Source organism: Chiloscyllium plagiosum, unplaced genomic scaffold (assembly GCF_037043375.1).
Source record: "Chiloscyllium plagiosum isolate Xiang-an unplaced genomic scaffold, Cpla_swu_hap1 HiC_scaffold_23, whole genome shotgun sequence".
NCBI lineage: Eukaryota > Metazoa > Chordata > Chondrichthyes > Orectolobiformes > Hemiscylliidae > Chiloscyllium > Chiloscyllium plagiosum.
In genome coordinates, this window is record NW_028270161.1 from 61076410 (window position 1) to 61098798 (window position 22389).

The 22389-nt window shown below is 44.7% G+C and overlaps 1 protein-coding gene across 2 annotated transcripts in view; it reads left to right on the forward strand.

Annotated features, from left to right (window-relative positions):
• nuak1b (NUAK family, SNF1-like kinase, 1b) overlaps positions 1-22389 on the forward strand; it is an 88203-nt gene that overhangs the window by 22758 nt on the left and 43056 nt on the right. The window contains exons 1-2 of one of the 2 annotated variants that reach the window (XM_087999744.1): positions 17629-17697; positions 19921-20041. In XM_087999744.1, coding sequence (XP_087855870.1) covers positions 19969-20041 — 73 coding nt within the window. In that variant the 5' untranslated portion in view covers positions 17629-17697; positions 19921-19968. Of the gene's footprint in view, positions 1-17628; positions 17698-19920; positions 20042-22389 lie in introns of those variants that run through there. The other variant, XM_043713269.2, reaches the window with a different exon arrangement.

Here is a 22389-nt window from a genome sequence, read left to right on the forward strand (position 1 = left end):
GTGTCGAAAAAGATAATTCTAAAATGAGAGGCCCATTCATAAGTCTGATAACAGTGGGGAAGAAGCTGTTCTTGAATCTCTTGGTACCTGTTTTCAACTTTCATATCTTCTCCCAGAACGAAGAGGGTGCAAGAGAATATAACTGGGATGGAAAGGGGTCTTTGATCCCATTGGCTGCTTTCCCGAGGCAGCAGGAAATTTAGGCGGACTCAATGGAAGGAAGGCTGATTTTCGTGATGTACTGGGCTTGTATTCACAACTCCATAATTTCTTGCGGTCTTGTACAGACTAAGTGTGATGCATCCGATAGACTGCTTTCTATGGTGCATCTGTAAAAATTGTTAAGAGTCATTGTGGACATGCCAAATTTCCTTAGCCTTCTGAGGAAGTAGAGGTGTTGGTGTGCTTTCCTGGCTGTAGCATGATGTGGATGGGCCAGGATAGATTGTTGGTGATGTTTACTCCATGGAATTTTAAGTACTCAACCACCTCCACCTCAGCATCATTGATACAGACACTCTGCTTCCTGAGGTTGATGACCAGCTCCTTTGTTTTGCTGACATTGAGGGAAAGGTCAATGTCCTTACACCATTATCTCTATCTCTTTCCTGTACTCGGTCTCATCTGTGTTTGAAATCTGACCCAGTGATGGTAACATTAGCAAATTTATAAATGGAGTTAGAACTGAATTCGGCCACACAGTTGTACATGTGTAAGGTGTATAATAAGGTGCTGAGTATGCAGCCTTATGGGGCGCCAGTGTTTGAGGATTATTGTGGACGAGGTATTGTCACCTATCTTTATTGAATGTGGTCAATTGAAGGAAATCAAGGATCTAGTTGCACAGAGGGGAATACAGTCCTAGGTCTTGGAGTTTAGAGATGGGTTTTGTTGAAATTATGGTGTTGAAGGTGAAAGTAAAGTCAATAAATAGGAGTTTAACGTGGGTGCCCTTGTTGTCCAGATGTTCCATGGATGAGTAAAGGGCCAGGGAGATGGTGTTTGCTGTGGGCCAATTATGGTGGTAGGAAAATTTTAGTGGTTCATGCCAATCTAAGAGGCTCACGTTGATGTGTGCCATTACAAACCAGTTGAAGCACTTCATTAGGTTGAGAGTGCTAGGCCTTTTCTCGTTGGAACGGCAAAGGATGAGGGGTGACTTGATAGAGGTTTATAAGATGATCAGAGGAATAGATAGAGTAGACAGTCAGAAACTTTTTCCCCGGGTGCAACAGAGTGTTACAAGGGGACATAAATTTAAGGTGAAGGGTGGAAGGTATAGGGGAGAGGTCAGGGGTGGGTTCTTTACCCAGAGAGTGGTGGGGGCATGGAATGCGCTGCCTGTGGGAGTGGTAGAGTCAGAATCTTTGGTGACCTTTAAGCAGCAATTGGATAGGTACATGGATGGGTGCTTAAGCTAGGACAAATGTTCAGCACAACATCGTGGGCCGAAGGGCCTGTTCTGTGCTGTATTGTTCTATGTTCTATAATGATGGATGTCAGAGCCACTGGGTGGTAGTCATTAAGGCATGTTACCTTTAGCACCGGGATAATAATGGTCTTTGTGAAGCAGGTGAGAACCTCACATCATAGGCAGGAGAGGTTAAAGATGTTTGAAAATGCTCCCACCAGATGGTCAGTACAGAACCTGAGTGCACAGTGTGGGATTGTGTTCAAATAATGACCAAACTCGTTATAATCAGCCCTTACCGACCGTCTCTCGGACCTGAACAGATTGGTGAAAATAACCTGTTTACTCATCAACTGCAGTAACACAAGTTCGAGGTGGCGATAGAATCCCAAAATACAGTTCTTACACCTTTTTATACACCGTTCTTAAACTTGTGGGCGGCACGGTGGCACAGTGGTTAGCACTGCTGCCTCACAGCGTCAGAGACCCGGGTTCAATTCCCGCCTCAGGCGACTGACTGTGTGGAGTTTGCACGTTCTCCCTGTGTCTGCGTGGGTTTCCTCCGGGTGCTCCGGTTTCCTCCCACCATCCAAAGATGTGCAGGCCATACTAAATTGCCTGTAGTGTTAGGTAAGGGGTAAATGTAGGGGTATGGGTGGGTTTCGCTTCAGCGGGTCGGTGTGGACTTGTTGGGCTAAAGGGCCTGTTTCCACACTGTAATCTAATCTAAATCTAGCCTTTTTATACACCGTTCTTAAATATATTAAAATTCCATTATCGTAGTGTTACATTGTAGTATCTGTAGTACACACGGGTTTGAAGGACCTCCGTCCTGGGGGACAGGAGATGGGTTAAAACATGTACTAAATGTTGGCTGCGACTCCTGTTAGGGTTAGAGGTATCTGTCTGATCTGCTTGCGTAATTAAAAGGTGTTAGTAAAAAAAAAACTAGGTCTGGACAAGCAAATGGACGTCATTCTATTGAGTGGTGTGCAGATGAGATTGATTTTAGATTAAGATAAATGCTTGGCACAACATCGTGGGCTGAAGGGGTCTGTACTATGTAGTTCTATGTTCTATATGTGCTCTAAATAAGTTAAAAATTGTATCATGTTAAATTGCCATAGAGTTAGGTGCATTAGTTAGGGGGAATGGTTACTCTTCGGAGCGTCGGTGTGGACTAGTTTGGCCGAAGGGCCTGTTTCTACACTGTAGGGAATCTAGTGTTGTCAGTGTGAGTTTCATTCATTCATGCAATTTCACATAAGCGCTGTTTCGACAGTTAGTTTCTTAAAGTGATAACGGCCCAATTAAAAGATGTTTAACATGTACGTACTAATTGGGGGAAAATGTTTGGTGTTCTGTAATCTGTTCAGGTCCGAGAGATGGTTGGTAAGGGCTGATTAATATTATAATCTTTTCATAGTTTCTAGTAGGTCATGGAGATGTGATGGCGGGGATGGTATTGTTCTGGTTAGTAGTCTTTGATAATTATTCAGAGGTGACTTTTGATGTAAAAATAGTCTGATGGGGTTGAAGTTGTAAGGGAGCAGTAATGGATTTAGAAGTATTGCTTTAATTTTAGTCCATCTTGCAATAGTAAAATAAATTACAGAACCGCAGTTTTATGAAACCATGTTATAGTAAATAACGGGTTAGTGAAGGGTTATAAATGAATGAACAGGAACCCGGCATTTAAGAATATAGCGAGCTGGTGAGTGAGTTAATAAAGATAACAACCTATAACACAATATCTCACAATGGCTGGAGACTCCATCCAGGCCAGTTGATTTCCATGAGTTCACCCTCTAGAAGGTCAATCTGATTGTCTGAGGCGGTAACTGTGGATACAGGTGCAACTGAGGCTGTTGGGGCAGGTGACATCATTTCACTGACCTGTCCTTCAAAATGAGCAGAGAATGGATTGAGCTCATCAGGGAGGGACACTGGCTAGTGAGTAGAAATTACCGAATGAAAGCAATTTGAAATACCTACACAAATGACAGATTTGAAAGTGTAATCAAAGGAGGAATCTGCAAGGGGCAGGGAGATGGAGGAGAATCTCCTCCCTATTAAACATTTTACATTATTGAATTCTCATACTCTCCACCTCATGTTGATAACTGCTCCTCCCATTTTCTACAGTTATTCCAAACTCCACCTCCCTGAATCCCCCTCTATCTGTTCTAAATGCATTATATTTTGCAGCTTTTAATTATTAGTCCTCTTTCCCTGAAGCCATACCAGTTGTTAAGCCTACTATGTCTGGTTCCTCCCATAGCTTCCTTCAGACTCTCCTGTTTAATTATGGATATTGTTGTACAGACAATTTTCATTTTTCCCAGCACTTTATCTCAATTTCTATTCAAGCATCTTCTTAGCCTTTCTCTCTAGCTCTATTTACTTGCTTGTCAGAACTATCTGCTCTTTCTTTTGTCATCAGTAGCTTGTAAATTTTAAAACAGGTCTCTCCCTTCGTTTACCAGCTGTCCAGAATCAGATTGCTACTTAGAGTTTGTCCCTGTGTGAACAGCTTCTATCATTCCCTCTGTTGAAGGGGTTGCACCACACTGTGGATGTTAAGCATTTATGTCTCTCTCACTCAAATACAGGGGGCATGCTGAATAACACTTGCAAATATAGAACAGAGGAGATCAATTTGAAAGCAGCAAAGAAATGATTCAATTAGCAAAAGCAAACAACTGACACAATTTATTTATCAATGTGCTTGCTTTTAAAATAAGCCAAATCTCTTCTAAAGTTTTCCAAGGAAGTTTTTTGAAAATTTTATCAGTCGAGGTTGTATGGCCTTCACTGCCTGCTATTTCAGAATGGTATGGTTAAAAAGGTTTAATACTGTGGAGTCATGTGACCAAGTCTCCTGGGAAGGCTGGATTAGGGGAAACCGTGACTGTCAAGACCAAATATTGCATTGCAAATAACCAGCTGTCTATGGCTCATCTGAGAGGAGCAGTAGAATGTTGTTATTCACACATCTCCTGTTGTGACTAGCAATTCTACTGGGTTTTTTTATTTCTGTCTTTTTGACAGTTTCTAACATGATAATTAGCACTCTAGGCCCATCAGGAGGTACTCGAGGCATTGGCCGTTGGCTGATTTTTGGCTTTTGGAAGGCTACTCCTCAATCCAGTTACAACTGCTATCTTTGTAGATTTGTTTTTAAAACAGTGACTATATATGGACATGTATTAAAGTTGTTTTGCTTTATTAGTTTGTAACAATTTCTCCTTCCTATGTTCTCATGCCTCGCTCTGTTTACACTTAGACTGTTATTGTTTCTTGACAATTCATCTGTCCAATCTTCCCATTTTAAAGCCTCTAGCTGCTACCTTCCTATTTACCTTTCCACTGAGAGAAAGTGGGGTCTGCAGATGCTGGAGATCAGAGCTGAGAGTATGTTGCTGGAAAAGCACAGCTGGTCAGACAGCATCCGAGGAGCAGGAGAATTGACGTTTCAGGCATAAGCTCATCATCAGGAATGCAGTTGGGAACCTCGGGGTAGAGAGATAAATGGGAAGGGGGTGGGGCTGGGGGGAAGGTAGCTGAGAGTGCAGTAGGTGAATGGAGGTGGGGATGATGGTGATAGGTCAGAGACGAGGGTGGAGCAGATAGGTGGGAAGGAAGATTGACAGATGGGACAGGTCATTAGAGTGTGCTGAACTGGAAGGTTGGAACTGGGGTAAGTGGGGGGGAGGGGAAATGAGGAAACTGGTGAAATCCACATTGAAGTCATGGGGTTGGAGGGTCCCAAGGCGGAAGATAAAGTGTTCTTCCTCCAGGCGTCAGGTGGCGATGGAGGAGGCCCAGGACCTGCATGTCCTCAACAGAGTGAGAGGGGGAGTTGAAATGTTCGGCCATGGGGCGGTGGGGTTGATTGGTGCCGGTGTCCCGGAGATGTTCTCTGAAGCGCTCTGCGAGAAGGCATCCAGTCTTGCCAATGTAGAGGAAACCGTAACGGATACAATAACTGACATGTGTGGAAGTGCAGGTGAAACATTGATGGATGTGGAAGGCTCGTTTGGGGCCTTGGATGGAGGTGAGGGGGGAGGTGGCTTGTCAGGGGCTGATCCCACCCCTTATGTAGTGTTATTATTAACTATGGTAACCTGACAACTGAAACTGGGCTCTTACTGAGAAAATGTATCAGAAGATTGATTGATAGAGCAACTAGATGCATCTTGGACATTGGTATATTCTGATTTCAAGTGGGTTGATTAATTGACTTTTCTGACAGATTACAAAGTACAGCAGCTGTCATTCAGGAGGAGCTGCTACATTGCATGTGAGATGGAGTCACACTAATGTCATCAACAATCCCGGTTCAGGAAAGTCCATCCTATGGATACTTCTGATTTCAGAACTGGTGCCCGTCTTCCATGGATAAGAACCTCTTCCCTACATTTCAATTCTCCCAATCTCTCTGCTCCTGTGCTAATTTACATGGAGCCCAGAGATTGTCCTCGTCCAGGTCCTGCTGCTACTTTCTCAGCACCTCCTCTGCTTTTTTTATTCCAACATGACCACAATAACTGGATTTACCCTGTCCCTTTACAAACTTCTCTCCCTAACAGTCATACACTCCCTTTCCTGAGCCAGTTTTGGGTTTGAATATATTCTGGATAAAACTGTCCAGAAACCCTTTCCCTCTCCTCTCAGTCTCATTACATGCTGTTCCCCATCTTGGACTAGATTAATTGATAGATGTAACGATGCAGTTTAACTTGAGGGAAGGTGGTGGTCAACTGGACTAGCAATCCAGAGACCCACGTAATGTGGCCGAGTGGTCTATGGCGTTGAATTGAAAGGCACGCAGTGGCTCAGCGTTTAGCACTGCTGTCTCAGGGCCCTGGGTTCAATTCCAGCCTTATGTGACTGTGTGGAGTTTGCATGTTCTCCTCATGTCTGTCTGGGTTTCCTCCAGATGCTTTGGATTTCTCACATCGTCCAAAGATGTGCAGGTTAGGTGGTTTAACCATGCTAAATTGTTTGTAGTGTCCAGGGATGTGTGGGCGAGGTGGATTAGTCAGGATAATTACACGGTCACAGGGATAGGGTGGTGGGCTGCATCTGGATGTGATGCTCTTTGGAGGGTCAGTGTAGACTCAATGGGCTGAATAGCCTCGATCTGCACCATAGGGATTCTATAATTCTGTGTAATGTTCTGGGGACCTGGTGTCAAATCCCAAATGGCCGATAGTAGACTAAATTCAATAAATATTGGGAATCAAAACTTTAAACACTTGCTGGTTTTCTTAAGAACCAAATTTGGTTCACTAGCATCTTACCTGATGTGACTCCTGAACCACCACAATGTGGCTGACACTTAACAGTCTTTGGAAACAGTCTAGACATTCACCAAAATGCCTCAAAAATAAAGAAATGAAATCAGATATCACAAGTACTTTAACTAGAGGGGGGAGGTGATCTAGTGGAAACGTCACTGGCCCATTGGCTTCCATAAGGAATATGTTGAAGGAATTTCAATGTATTTGTCTGTTGTGTTCTTGTTATCAATTAGTGTTTTTTCCAATAGTGAAAACATCAATAGACACTGTCAGCATGGCTGCTGAGGGTTAGCCACCGGTGAGTTGGCATGGAAAGGGTAGAGCAGAGAGTGAGGGGTACAGAGTACAGTTTGAATAGGGATTACAAAGGTATATGGGGATGTAGGATGGCACAGGCTGTGCCATGTGAGTATAGATTGGCATGGGATCTATAAGGGCGCTAGGGACAAGTCAAGGGCACAGGGAGGCTTGGATGGGGCATAGAAGGTGTCTGGAAATGAGTGAGTGAAATCAGGATAGTTGTTTACTGTTTTAATCTTTATTTTTAAGCTTTGAACACTGCGTTGCGGTCCTTAGCAGGTTGTCAAACTGAGCTCAGGGACTGGGCAGCTTCCTCTGGGTTGTGTTCTCTATCTCCCAGGTGCTCCTGCTGAGCTCAGCAGCAGTGTACTGAACAGAGAACAGTGTTAAAAACTGCCACAATCAGTCTGCTAAGGGGGCTGCACAATCTTTGAGTGTGACTCTTCTTGATCTGAATAGGCAGATCATAAGCTATGAGCCCCAAGGCCAAAAATGGAACAAACTAATTCTTCATCCACTGCATTCTTGGAAGTCAGAGAGCTTTCTCTTCATTGGGTAAAAGCAAGTGTCTTTGGGAAAATGGCACAAATGTGTCACAAGTATTGACAGAGAGGGAGGGGTACAGACAAAGTGAGGGAAGCAGACAGGGTGGTTAGCAGACTGAAACAGCAACAGACGGAGGAAGACAAAGACTGGGACAGAGAAAGGTATGGATTCTCCCTATTAGGAGTAACTGCAAACTCCCAAGCAGGCAGGATGATGGGCTGAATGTTCCCAGGATTTTGCAATTTTAATTTTGGATGGGGGTGGGGATGTCAGATCCTTCAGAGCCCCATGGCTCTGCTGTTCAGCTCATTAATAATGATCATAGGCTCTCAGTGCCTGTCTTGGTGGGATAGGTTAGAAGTGTTCGTCACTGCCAGGAGTTTGCGATGTGGATGCCATTGATGCTATATTTAAACTCCAGCTCATCATCAGCTCAGATGCTGCAGGGCTCCATCACTAATCCTATCACAGGATATAGCCCTGACAACATTAGAACCCAGGAGAAAGTGAGGACTGCAGATGCTGAAGACCAGAGTGGAGAGTTGGTGCTGGAAAAGCACAGCAGGTCAGGCAGCATCCGAGGAGCAGGAGAATCGACGTTTCGGGCATAAGCCCTTCTTCAGGAATGAGGCTGGTGTGCCAAGCGGGCGGAGGTAAAGGGTAGGGGGAGGGAATTTGGGGAAGGGGCGCTGGGAGTACGATAGGTGGAAGGAGGTGAGGGTGATAGGCCGGAGAGGGGTTGGGGGCGGAGAGGTCGGGAAGAAGATTGCAGGTCAAGAGGGCGGTGCTGAATCCGGGGGTTGGGACTGAGATAAGGTGGGGGGAGGGGAAATGAGGAAGCTGTAGAAATCTACATTCATCCCGTGTGGTTGGAGGGTTCCTAGGTGGAAGATGAGGCGCTCTTCCTCCAGGCGTCATGTGGCCAGGGTCTGGCGATGGAAGAGGCCAAGGACCTGCATGTCATTGGCGGAGTGGGAGGGGGAGCTAAAGTGTTCAGCCACAGGGGTGGTTGGGTTAGTTGGTGCGGGTGTCCCAGAGGTGTTCCCTGAAACATTCCGCAAGTAGGCGGCCTGTCTCCCCAATGTAGAGGAGACCACATCGGGTGCAGCGGATACAATAAATGATGTGTGTGGAGGTGCAGGTGAATTTGTGACGGATATAGAAGGATCCATTGGGGCCTTGGAGGGAGGTGAGGGGGGAGGTGTGGTCGCAAGTTTTGCACTTCTTGCGGTTGCAGGGGAAGGTGCCTGGAGTGGAGGTTGGGTTGGTGGGGGGTGTGGACCTTATGAGGGAGTCGCAGAGGGAGTGGTCTCTCCTGAATGCAGATAGAGGTGGAGAGGGAAATATATCCCTGGTGGTGGGGTCTGTCTGGAGGTGGCGGAAATGACGGAGGATGATACGATGTATCCGGAGGTTGGTGGGGTGGTAGGTGAGGACCAGTGGGGTTCTGTCCTGGTGGCGATTGGAGGGGCGGGGTTCAAGGGCGGAGGAGCGGGAAGTGGAGGAGATGCGATGGAGAGCATCGTCGACCACGTCGGAGGGGAAATTGCGGTCTTTGAAGAAGGAGGGCATCTGAGTTGTTCGGTAGTGGAATTGGTCCTCCTGGGAGCAGATGTGGCGGAGGAATTGGGAGAATGGGATGGCATTTTTACAGGGGGCAGTGTGAGAGGAGGTGTAATCTAGGTAGCTGTGGGAGTCGGTCGGTTTGTAGTAAATGTCTGTGTTGAGTCGGTCGTCCGAGATAGAAATGGAGAGGTCTAGGAAGGGGAGGGAGGAGTCTGAGACGGTCCAGGTAAATTTGAGGTTGGAGTGGAAGGTGTTAGTAAAGTGGATGAACTGTTCAACCTCCTCGTGGGAGCACGAGGCAGCGCCGATGCAGTCATCGATATAGCGGAGGAAAAGGTGGGGGGGTGGTGCCAATGTAGCTGTGGAAGATGGACTCTTCCACATATCCGACGAAGAGGCAGGCATAGCTGGGGCCCTTTGGTTTGGCGGAAGTGGGAGGATTGGAAGGAGAAATTGTTAAGAGTGAGGACCAGTTCAGTCAGTGGAAGGGTACTGGTTGTGTCGGCGGGAGAGGAAGAAGCGAAGGGTTTGGAGGCCTTTGTGTTGGGGGATGGAACTGTATAGGGACTGGGTGTTCATGGTGAAGATAAGGCGTTGGGGGCTGGGGAAGCGAAAATCATGGAGGAGGTAGAGGGCGTGGGTGGTGTCCCGAACGTAGGTGGGGAGTTCTTGGACTAAGAGGGACAGGACAGTGTCGAGGTATGCAGAGATGAGTTCGGTGGGGCAGGAGCAAGCGGAGACAATGGGTCGGCTGGGTCAGTCAGGTTTGTGGATTTTGGGCAGGAGGTAGAAATGGGTGGTGCGGGGTTGTGGGACTATGAGGTTGGGGCAGTGGATGGGAGATCCCCCGAGGTAATGAGGTTATGGATGACTCCCTCCTTCGACTGACTGAACTGGTCCTCACTCTTAACAACTTCTCCTTCCAATCCTCCCACTTCCTTGTGGCGCTACCTTGTGCTCCCACGAGGAGGTTGAACAGTTCATCCACTTTACTAACACTTTCCACCCCAACCTCAAATTTACCTGGACCGTCTCAGACTTCTCCCTCCCCTTCCTAGACCATTTCTATCTCGGGCGACTGACTCAACACAGACATTTACTACAAACCGACAGACTCCCACAGCTACTCCCACCCTGCCCCCTGTAAAAACGCCATCCCATATTCCCAATTCCTCCATCTCCACTGGATCTGCTCCCAGGAGGACCAATTCCCCTATCGAACAACTCAGATGCCCTCCTTCTTCAAAGATCGCAATTTCCCCTCCAACGTGGTCGACGACCTCTCCACCGCATCTCCTCCACTTCCAGCTCCTCCGCCCTTGAACCCCGCCCCTCCAATCGCCACCAGGACAGAACCCCACTGGTCCTCACCTTCCACCCTACCAACCTCCGGATACATCGTATCATCCTCCGTCATTTCCGCCACCTCCAGACAGACCCCACCACCAGGGATATATTTCCCTCTCCACCTCTATCTGCATTCAGGAGAGACCACTCCCTCTGCGACTCCCTCGTCAGGTCCATACACCCCACCAACCCAACCTCCACTCCTGGCACCATCCCCTGCAATTGCAAGAAGTGCAAAACTTGCGACCACACCTCCCCCCTCACCTCCCTCCAAGGCCCCAATGGATCCTTCTATATCCGTTGCAAATTCACCTGCACCTCCACACACACCATCTATTGCATCCGCTGCACCTGATGTGGTCTCCTCTACATTGGGGAGACAGGCCGCCTACTTGTGGAACGTTTCAGGGAACACCTCTGGGACACCCGCACCAACCAACCCAACCGTCCCGTGGCTGAACACTTTTGCTCCCCCTCCCACTTCGCCAATGACATGCAGGTCCTTGGCCGCCTCCATCGCCAGACCCTGGCCACATGGCGTCTGGAGGAAGAGCACCTCATCTTCCACCTAGGAACCCTCCAACCACACGGGATGAATGTAGATTTCTCCAGCTTCCTCATTTCCCCTCCCCCACCTTATCTCAGTCCCAACCCCCGGATTCAGCACCGCCCTCTTGACCTGCAATCTTCTTCCCGACCTCTCCGCCCCCACTCCCTCTCTGGCCTATCACCCTCACCCTCACCTCCTTCCACCTATCGTATTCCCAGCGCCCCTCCCCCAAATTCCCTCCCCCCTACCTTTTATCTCAGCCCACTTGGCACACCAGCCTCATTCCTGAAGAAGGGCTTATGCCCGAAACGTCGATTCTCCTGCTCCTCGGATGCTGCCTGACCTGCTGTGTTTTTCCAGCACCACATTTTTCAACATTAGAACCCAGCAAATGGCACCAAAAGGGAAGCTGAGACACTGCATGGTGATATCACAATAGTATTCCTGAGCCTTCACGTTGACCACAATAAAACAACATGTTGTGGCCTTGCACAGTGTGACAGGAAAGATTCCCCTTCAGAAAGGAGGTCCATGATATTCTTGCCTTGCTAAGGAGTTCTGAACTCCAACTTTATAGAGGTATGTTACAAAATCAAAATGCAAATGCTACCCTGGAGAGTTAAATACAGGCATCGTCCATCACGATGTGACATTGTGTGATCTGAGACATTGTGTTCCAATGTCTGGTGTGAAAAGTGATGGAGAAATGGCTAAAAGTTGTAAGGTTCATTGTTGCTAAAAGAACGACCTCTCGATAGAATCCAACTTGAGAACCGATAGGTGGCATGACGCAATTAAAGGTTACATTAGCTGGGTCCCACTTGCGAATCATTGTATTCTGCTCCTGAAGAGAAAAGCAGAAACCTTCCTGATCCACCCTGTGGGTGTGTGCAGCCAGTTTGTTTTGGTATTGTGCTTTGGAGCTTGGTGCCAAGATGCCAAAGTTTCAGCTCTGAGTTCTCATGAGTGACCTGGGGCAAACAATGATTCTGCCCAATCCTTCATGTTCCCTTCCTGTGTCCCTGATGACCTTTCAGCCTGCCCACTTACTGTTCAACTCCTTAGTCTTACGATTAATATTCCCCACTTACAGTCAGAGAGACGTACAGCAATGGAAACAGGCCCTTCGGTCCAATTCATCCATGCTGACCAGATTTCCTAAATACATCTAGTCCTATTTTCCAGCATTTAGCCTATATCCCTCTAAATCTTTCCTATTCATATACTCATCCAAATGCTTTTTAAATCTTTAATTGTACCAGCCTCCACCACTTCTTCTGGCAGCTCATTCCATTCACTCACCACCCTCTGGGTGCAACAGTTGTCTCTGGGTCCCTTCTAAATCTGTCCCCTCTCACCCTAAACCTATGCCCTCCAGTTTTGGACAAACGATCTTGACTAATCATCCTATCCATGCCCCTTATGATTTTATAAACCTCCATAAGGTCACAGGTCTCTTGTCCAAAAAGCAACCCTCCACCACCACCCTCTGTCCCCTACCTTCTAGCCAATTCATCTCCAAATGAATAGTTCTCCCTGTATTCCAGATGATCTAATCTTGGTAACCATTCTACCATGCCCTCAACTTTTGAACCAATGGCTTTGCAAATTGCCTTGTCCTTGTTGACCATTCATTCCCCTCATAATGTGGCTAATGTGAATGTAAATGTTGAAGAGCCATGCATCCTCCATAGCTGCATGAGGTATGTCCATGTGTGCAAAACAGCCTGGCAGTAACAGTCAAGGCATTGCCTCCCTGAGCTCCGGTGTGAAGCTGTGAACAGGCAAAAATGGCATGTGAGATGGTCTCAAAGTGACCCCTGGGACGTGGTGAGACTGGGCATTTGGTGATGCCAGCTATTTGGACATCTAGTGATGTTGGTTAGTCAGTGCCCATGGAGCATGCAGGGAGTTGGTGGTAACATGGAGCTGGACAAAGACTCAGAGAAGCAAGGTGTGAGCTGTGTTGCCGGATCAATGTTTCATGTTTAGATTTGGCGCTATCTAGTTTGTCAAGGAAGTGGGAAAGCTGCATCAAAATGAAGCAAGTTATCTGTTCAGGAGATTCAAAACTCACTGTTTAAACTTTAGGGGGAAACCCAGGAATCTTTCTCTCAACATCAGCAATCTGATTTTGTTTCATTCTCTGTGTTTTCTAAACTTTCTCACCATTGTCCATGTTGCTTGAGGCATCGGAAAATTCTTCCCAAAGTTGCATCTAATGTCCACAGAAGTTCAACCTGCCTGGCAAGTTAGGCATTCCCGAATGTGTGCCTTTTAAAACCTCGTATTGCCACAAACACTCTGACATTGGCAAGGACTGACCTGAAAGTTGAGACAATTACCAAGGTTGGATCTTTATTGGTCTTAATCAACAACAACATGATGTTGTTTCCTGGGCTGTGTTGATATCGTGAAAGGGCAGTAAATGTGCTTTGAATTGGAACAATATTATCCAGTGACCCTGCCCCTCACTGATAATTCAGCCAAATCAGTGCAGACGTGTGTAATCATTAACTTCACTGCAAATCTCACAGTGAACCATACAAGGAGACATCAGGAACTAGTGACCAGAAGCTTCGTCAGGGACAAAAGCTTTATGCAACATCACAAAATGAAGAGTGAGTTGGAGGTTGGGAAGTGAATTCCAGTGTTTGAATTTCAACAACTGAAGGCACGGCTTTTTCTTGCTGTTTCTGTGAAACAATCCTATTGAAGGGTGTGTGTGTAAGTTTTGGTGAGAGTTCTAAATATTAGTCAAACAATGTGCTGGAAAAGCAACCGGTCAGGCAGCATCCAAGGAGCAGGAGAGTTGACATTTCAGACATAAGCCTTTCATCAGGATTGTGGAGAGAGGCCCAAGGGGACTGAGAGATAAAAGGTGGAGTTGGGGGGAAGGTAGCTTGGAAGGCAATAGGCAGATGTAGGTGGGGGTGATAGTGATAGGTTGGAGTGGATAAGTGGGAAAGAAGATAGACAGCTTGAACAGTTCAAGAGGGTGGTGCTGAGTTGGAGGGTTGGATCTGGGATATGGTGGGGGGAGGGGAGGTGAGGAGACTGGTGAAATCGACATTGATGCCATGTGGTTGGAGGGTCCCAAGACGGAAGATGAGGTGTTCTTCCTCCAGGTGTTGGGTGTCTTGGATTTGGTGGTGGAGGAGGCCCAGGACTTGCATGTCCTTGGCGGCGTGAAAGGGGGAGTTGCAGTGGTTGGCCACAGGGCAGTGGGGCTGGTTGGTGTGTGTCCCCCAGAGATTTTAGTCAGGGAGGAGGGGATGCTATCTGTTTGGTGAGTCTTTGATATTTGGTTAAGATCTTTTCTACTCTTAAAATTTAACATAGCTAATTTGATGGTAAAGTTAACAAAATATATAAAAAAGCAACACAAATAAGTTCTAATAGAATTAAATAAGGAATTAAAGTTCATTATAGTGGCAGGATAGATGACGTGTCAAGGCTTCAGCACTTGGAAGCTTCTGGATAGCATTGTGAATGAAGACAATCCCATTTGCAGTCAGTGTTGGATGTATGAGCAGCTTTGGCGCAGAGTTTATGACCTGGAGACTGCGACGCATCAAGGAGAAAGTTACTTGAATGTTTTGTACCAAGAGTCAATGACACCACTTAGGATTGATCCTCTAATTTGAAGAGTATTAAAGGGACAAGATCACCCGCTTCAATGATTCACAGTGATCAGTGTCAGCTTGCTGAATACTGCATCGCTATCTGGATCCAGAACTCTGCCATTCCTTGGCCTTAGTGGCAGCCAGAAAGAAAGTTAGAGGGAGCTCTGGACGGGAGTGTCAGCCTCTGCACCTGTCTAGTGGTTTTGAGATTCTCTTAGCCTATTGGATGACTGCAGGAGTGGCTGAATTCTTAAACATTAAGGAATTAAGGATTATTACATGAGTTGCATACAAATTGCCGTAGGATATGTAAATTATAGAGAGACATATATGTAGCTCAAAGACTGGCGTGGGAGAAATTGGTTCATGCACCATTGCCATCAATACTGGGGCAAGTGGGTGCTGCCTGTCATGGCTGTATAACCTAGGAAAGTAGAGAGGGTTTTAAATTTAAATAGTTATGGTAAGTGTAAAATAAATTATATAGGAAATGGTAGGAATGGACAGAGGAAAAAAAAACTTAGGAGTACACCAACAGTCAAAATTAGACGCTGCAAAGACAACAAAAAGACAAAACTAAAGGCTCAATTTTTGCATGTACATAGCATTCAGAACAAAGTCAGTAAATTGATAGCACACATTTGAAGTAAATAAATATAATCTGATATGATCTGATTACAGAGTCAAGACTGCAACAAGACAAAAATTAGACCCTGAATACTGTGGGGTGCATGATATTCAAGTAGATTAAGAAATTCAGTAAAGGTGGAAGAGTAGCGCTGAGGATCAAGGATGGCATTTTTGCAACAATTAGGTTGGTTCAGTAGATCAGGAGGTAGAACTGGTTTTGATGAAAGTGGGAAATTATAGGGGAAAGAAGTGACAAGTGGAAATGGTGTACAGGTCACTGAACAGTAGTCACAATGTGAAACAAAGTATTTAAGAAGAAATTTTGGGTGGTTTTGATAAAAGGATGGTAATATTCATGGGTGACTTTAATCTACATATAAAATAGAAAAATCAGATTGACTATAGTAGCCTGGTTGAAAAGTTCAAGGAGTACTTTTAAGGTAGTTTTTTTGGAGCAGTGCATTCTGGAACTGACCAGAGAGCAGATTGTATTAGACTTAGTATTGTGTAATGTGACAGAGCTAATTACTAATGTCAAAGTTAAGGTACACTAAGGAGCATTGCCCACAATCATAGAAGCATAGAATTCTTCAGTGCAAAAAGAGGCCATTCAGCCCATCAAATTGGCATCAACAATCCAAAGACCATCACACCCAGACTCACCACCAGTCTGCTCCACCTTAAATCCTTCACCCTGCATTTCCTATGGCTAACCCACCAACCCTACACATCCCTGGATACTATGGGCAATTTAGCATGACCAATCCACCTAACCTGCACATCTTTGGACTGTGGGAGGACCAAAGCATAGATGCAGAAATGGGGAGAAAGTGCAAACTCCACACAGTCGCCCAAGAGTGGAATTGAACCCAGGTCCCTGGTGCTCTGAGGCAGTAGCACTAACCACTGTGCCATCTTGTTGCAATATGCTTGAATTTTACTTGTAGGTTGAATCCAAATACAGGCATGAAAGCTAATCAAACTAGAATACTGGTAGATTAACAGACTAGATCAACAGACATACAGTGGCACACTTTTAAGTAGATATTTCAGAATACCTAGGATAAGTGAATTCCTACCATAAAGAAAACTTCTAAAAAACCCACCACCAGTCAGTTAACTGAAGAAGTTAGGGAAAGCATCAAATGTAAAGAAAAAGCATATAATTATACCAAGGTTAGTGGCAAGTCAGGTTCTAAAGAACAGCAAGGAATGTTGCAACGGTTAATCTGCAGAAGCTAATTAGGAATGGAAAAAATAAGATAGCAATGTTTATTCAGATATCCAAAGGAGAAGAGAGTGTGGTCTTCCAGAAAATGAGAATGGAGTATTCACAATAAGTAATGAGGAAATGGTGGATCAAATAATGAAATGTTTGTCTTTTGTTTTCACTATAGGAGATGCAGAAAATTATTGCAGTAATAGCTGTAAACCAGGAGGAGGAAGGGAGGGAGGAACTAACTGAAATTACACCAGGAAGGAAGTGATACCGAACAAACTGATGGAGCTGGATGCTGAGATATCTGAGTCCAAATGGACTTCATCCTAGGGTCTTAAAAGAAGTGGCTAATGCGGTAATAGATGCATTGTGTTAATTTATCAAAATTCCCTCAATCCAGGAAATCTTCAGTCAGACTAGAATGTATCATATAAGTAAGGTAAAAACAATGACTGCAGATACTGGAAACCAGAGTCTAGAGTAGACTGGTGCTGGAAAAGTTCAGGTAGCATCCGAGGAGCAGTAAAATCAGCAAAAGCCCTTCATCAGGAATACAGGCAGAGAGCCTGAAGGGTGGAGAGATAAGTGAGATCTGTATCATATAAGTAGCAAGTTTGGAGGAAGACAGAAAACAGGATAATATAGACCAGTTAGCTTGACATCTGTTGTAGGGAAGGTATTAAAATTAATCATTAAAGAGATTATAGTGACACATTTAGAAATGTTAAATGAGCAATTACACACTCAAGGTGATCAGGAAAAGTCAACAAGATTTCATCATAGGGAAATCATTTTTAACCAAGTTAGAGGTTCTTTGAAGGAGTAACATGCACTGTGGATATTTGGGAATGAGTAGACATACTGTATTTGGAATTTTAGAAGGCAATTTAAAAAGTGCCAAATTGAAGGTTATTGAGGAAAATAGAAGCTCATGACATGAGGGGCTGACATATTAACATTGTAGAAGATTGGCTGACTGTCAGAAAACAGTGTACCTGAATGGGTTTTCCCCTGATTCACAGGATGTGATGGTTGAGTTCTGCTGGGGCCTCAACATTTTACAGTATCCATCAATGATTGAGATTAGGAAAGTAAATACTTTTGCTAATTTCACAGATGACATCAAGGAAAAGAAGTAAGAAAATCTGTTCTGAAGAAGAGATGAAGAATTTTGCAGAGAGCTATTGATCAGTTGAGTGAGTGAACAAAAATCTGGCAGATGGAGTATATTGTGAAAAAAATGAAGTTTTTCATTTTGATAGAACAAATAAAAAAACAGAAAATAAATAGAGAACAACTGCAGAATTCCAAGGTTCAGAGGGATTTAGATTTCTAGTGCAAGACTTAAATGTTAGTTAATGGTAGTGAGGAATTGAACATAAAGGTAAGGACTACATCAAATACTGAATTGTTTTTGTCTCCTTACTCAAGAAAGGATGTAAATGCATTGAAGGCAGTTCGAAGATTTTCTAAGTCAGAAGTCATTCAGTTCCGGACTATAGCCCAACAGGTTTATTTGAAATCACAAGCTTGATGAAGGAGCAGCACTCCAAAAGCTTCTGATTTCAAATAAATTTGTTGGACTATAACTTGGTGTCATGTGACTTCTGACCTTGTCCACCCCAGTCCAACACCGGCATCTCCACATCGAAAATTTACTAGATTGATATCGGGTATGAGTGTTTACTTATAGGGGTTGTTTTCACTGGTGTTTAGGAGCATAAGGAGTAACTTGATTGAATTGGAGAAGATTCTGGATGGTGTTGGCAAGGTGGAAGTGGAAAATGTTGCCTCTTATGGGTCAGTCCAGAACTAATGGGCACTGTTTTGAAATTGGAGGCTTCCCATTTAAGGTATAGATGCTGAGACTATGAGCCAAGCACTGGAAAATCGGATTAGAATACTGTAGTTAGGTGGTTGCTTTTGACTGGTGTGGAAACAATGGACTGAAAGGGGCCTAATACTATAATACCCTATGAAAATATTTCTCCTAGACTTTGGTACTGTCTGTCTCAAAAGGTAGCTGAAAATGTGTTGTTGGAAAAGCGCAGTAGGTTAGGCAGCATCCAGGGAACAGGAGAATCGACGTTTCGGGCATAAGACCTTCTTCAGGAAAGGCTTCCTGAAGGTTTCCTGAAGAAGGGCTTATGCCCGAAATGTTGATTCTCCTGCTCCTTGGATGCTGCCTGACCTGCTGCGCTTTTCCAGCAACACATTTTCAGCTCTGATCTCCAGCATCTGCAGTCCTCACTTTCTCCTGTCTCAAAAGGTAGTTCAACGGTAGGGCATTGAATATTCTTAAGGTGGAGCTAGATAACATCTCGTTAAGCAGGGAATCAAAGGTTATTGGAGGTAGATGGGAATCTGGAATTCAAAACCGAAACAGATCAGCCTTGATCTTGCTGAAAGGCAGAATACACCCAAGGAGCTGAATTTTCTATATTTGCACCTATTTTGTATTGTCCTATGTTTGTATGTATATTTCATTTGGGGTTTATATTTCAATGGCTATTGTACATTTCAATAAGGAGGAGCTGTATATTTCAGTGAGACTGTGTTGCAATTTTTCACTCTTTTCGCCTTGTCACCTGTCCACTTGCAACTTCCCCGATGTTGGACTTTGTAGATTGCTGTTTGTAATATTCCTGCTCCCCTGCAAATCAAAAATGCACAACACACAAAATCTGTGAATTCACCTTGTGTGAATGATTATGGGGTAGGCTGCTGCATCTGCACCCTGCATTCTGTTCAACAGAGAACACAACGTACAGCAGCAGCAATGGGATAGGCAACCTGCTTCTCTTACTCCAGGTTGCCTCTTCAAGGAATACTGCATAAGAGGATTACTGCAATGGAAATTATTGGAAACTGCCCAGAACAGACACTGAGCTCTATTGTGAGCAGAAGGTGAGATGTCATTGGACCCTGGGGTCACTCGCTGAGGGAACAACTGACTAGGGTGATAAACCTGAGGACCATGAGGCAGTTCTAGAAGGAAGGGTAATAACCTCTCCCGAGTGGTGAACGTCAATGAATGGATCTGCCAGCCCCCATTCCACCAGCCTCCCTCTCATCCACACGTGAGTGAATACAGGGTACAGCGCAGCCATAACTCGGAAGAGGTCAATGGAGGGAATTCCAGATTTTAGGACCAAAGCCATTTGGGAATGGGAACTGTGTCCTGACAGTCCTGAGAATGACCGAAGTCCCCTGGAAATGGTTGTTGAGTAAACTCAAAATCTCCTCTTTTCTCTTTGATCTTTGTGAGGATGAAGTACAATGATCCTTTCTGATTTTCTGTGGAAGTTGCAAAGGAGCACATAATGGTCCCAGATTGTGATCAATGAGTGACAGTATTTATGGTTTCAGTACATGCTGATGAAATATGTTATATTTGCATGTAGTATATTGTTCAACAGGTTGCAATAAAATCAATCCGGAAAGATCGAATCAAAGATGAACAGGATATGGCACACATCCGACGAGAGATTGAAATCATGTCATCCTTAAACCACCCTCACATCATCAACATCTATGAAGGTTTGTACCTTTGTCCTATTTATAGCTTTCTCTGTGACAGATGATGCAGGTCCCACAGTGTGAATTACAGAAACAAGGCTCCTGATAGTTACATGAAACATTTGGAAGGTTTGAGGATTGTGGAACCTTGAAAAAACCTTGGGGTGATCCCCAGCAAAAGGGACCAGTCGGAAGTAAGGATAGGGGGTCAGACTGCCAAACAAGAGCGAGAGGAGGTTGGGAGACAATATGATGCAATGAGGGAATTGGGAGAAGTTAATTAAGTTAGATGGGGCATGGTGAAGGATTGGGTACAATGGAGGGGGCATTGGAAGTGATAGGGTGTGCAAGAGCGGGCATCCGCACAAGTGGGATCTTAAGACATGATTATCCTCAAGTCCAGCCTTTTCCTCATGACCTTTAACTCCCTTACTGATTAAAATCTATCTCAGCCTAAATGACACAGCCTCATCAATCCTCGGCAATTTAAAAAAAAAATCCAGATTCAGTGCCTTCCAAGGGAAGAAATTCCTCTTCACCCCTGTTTTAAACAGGCCTTTGTGTGGGTATTCCAGGATTTTGACCCAGTGGTAGTGATGGAATGGTGATATATTTCCAAGTCAGGATGGTGAATGGCTTGGAGGGAAATGTGCAAATGGATGTGTTCCCATGTATCTGTTGCCCTTATCCTTCAAGGTAGTAAAGGTCAAGTGTTGTCTACAGGCCTATAAGCAGGGGATGGCATTAAACAGAAAATTAGAGATACATGTAATGGGGAATACAGGGGTGACTTCAAGCTACATTCAGACTGTGCAAACGACATTAGCAACAATAGTGTGGTGAATTCCTGAAGTGTGTGCAAGACCTTTTTGTAGATCAGTACATCGAAGAACCAACTCAGTGACACACTATCCTAGATTTGGAACAATGAGAAGAGATTAGTTAATAATCTTCTTGTGAGAGATCCTTGGGAAAAAATGATCATAACGTGATGGAATTCATCATTGACATCGAAAGTGAAAATGCCCAATCCAATGCTTTGATCCTAAATTAAGCAAATAGAACTAGTCAGTTCTTCTATAACGAGATGGTTACGTTCTTGTGCAACCCTGTGTTGTAGAAAAATTGCACTTTAGAAACAACGCTTAAAATGTTGGTGCTGTAATTGCATTAACACACATTTTAAACGTGCTGTAGAAGCACAATCCCCAATTTGCCAATCGTATTACAGTGAATTTGCATTGATGAAATGCGCATTATAACAGAACAACCCGTACAAAGTTATAAGAGGTGGGTTGGCCGTGATAGACTGCATAACTTCATTAAAATGTATGACAGTGGGCAGGTAAGGATTAATATTTAAGGAAAATGAAGCCTCTTCAGCAGTTAGATGCTGCTTTTCGACCAAAGACCCAACAGGAAAGGTGGACCGACCATGGTTTGAAAAAAAAACTAAGGACAGTCAATTCAAAGAGGAAACATATAAAAGTTGGAAAAGGTAACAAAACTGAGGACTGAAAGCAGTTTACAATTCAACAAAGGAGGGCAAGAAGATTGATTAAGAGGGGAAAATTACAGTAAGAGTAAACTTGCAAGGAACATAAAGGTGGACTGTAAGAGCTTCTATAAGCATCAAACAAGAGAACAGTTAGTGAAGGCAAATGCAAACCACCATTTGTCTGAAACAGGAGAATTAATAATGGAGAACAAGGAAATGACAGAGCAATTAACCAACTAATTTTGTTCTATTTTTAAAGAAGAAAGGCACAAAGAACTTCTTAAAATGCTCTGGAAGCAAGGGTATTTTGGGAAGGAGGAATTGATTGAAATTAGCATTTGTAAATGAGAAAACGAGGTGGCTTGAATCATAAGGTATGACAGACAAGAAACTGGGTCGGATTGTGGGGTGTGCTAGGTCATAGGCTGTGTTGGTGGGGAGGGGCACAGGCTGGCTTGAGGGGATCAAGTCAGTGCATGGATCCATGTGGGTGGGACCCCTGAGTGAACACCAGCGCAGGCTTTGTTGAGGATGGGGTGAGGATTTATTTTAGGACAGTTTGGAATAGGGTGGGCAGCGACAAGTTTTGAGTTGGGGGAGAGGGGGGAGGTTCAGTGGGAATTTGAGGGGAAATGAGAGGAAATGTTTTCATTCAGAGGGTGGTGGGGACTGGTAGTGGGTACGTTTCTCTGCCTGACATTTTGGTAGAGGCAGAAACCCTTGTCGTGTTTTAGAAATGCTTGCATATGTACTTGAAGTGTCGTAACTGGCACAATACAGACAAAGAACTGAACATTGAGATTGGACTGGATTACTCCAGTTGGCTGGTGTCAACAGAAAGGGCTGAAAGGCCTACTTCTGTACGGTGAAT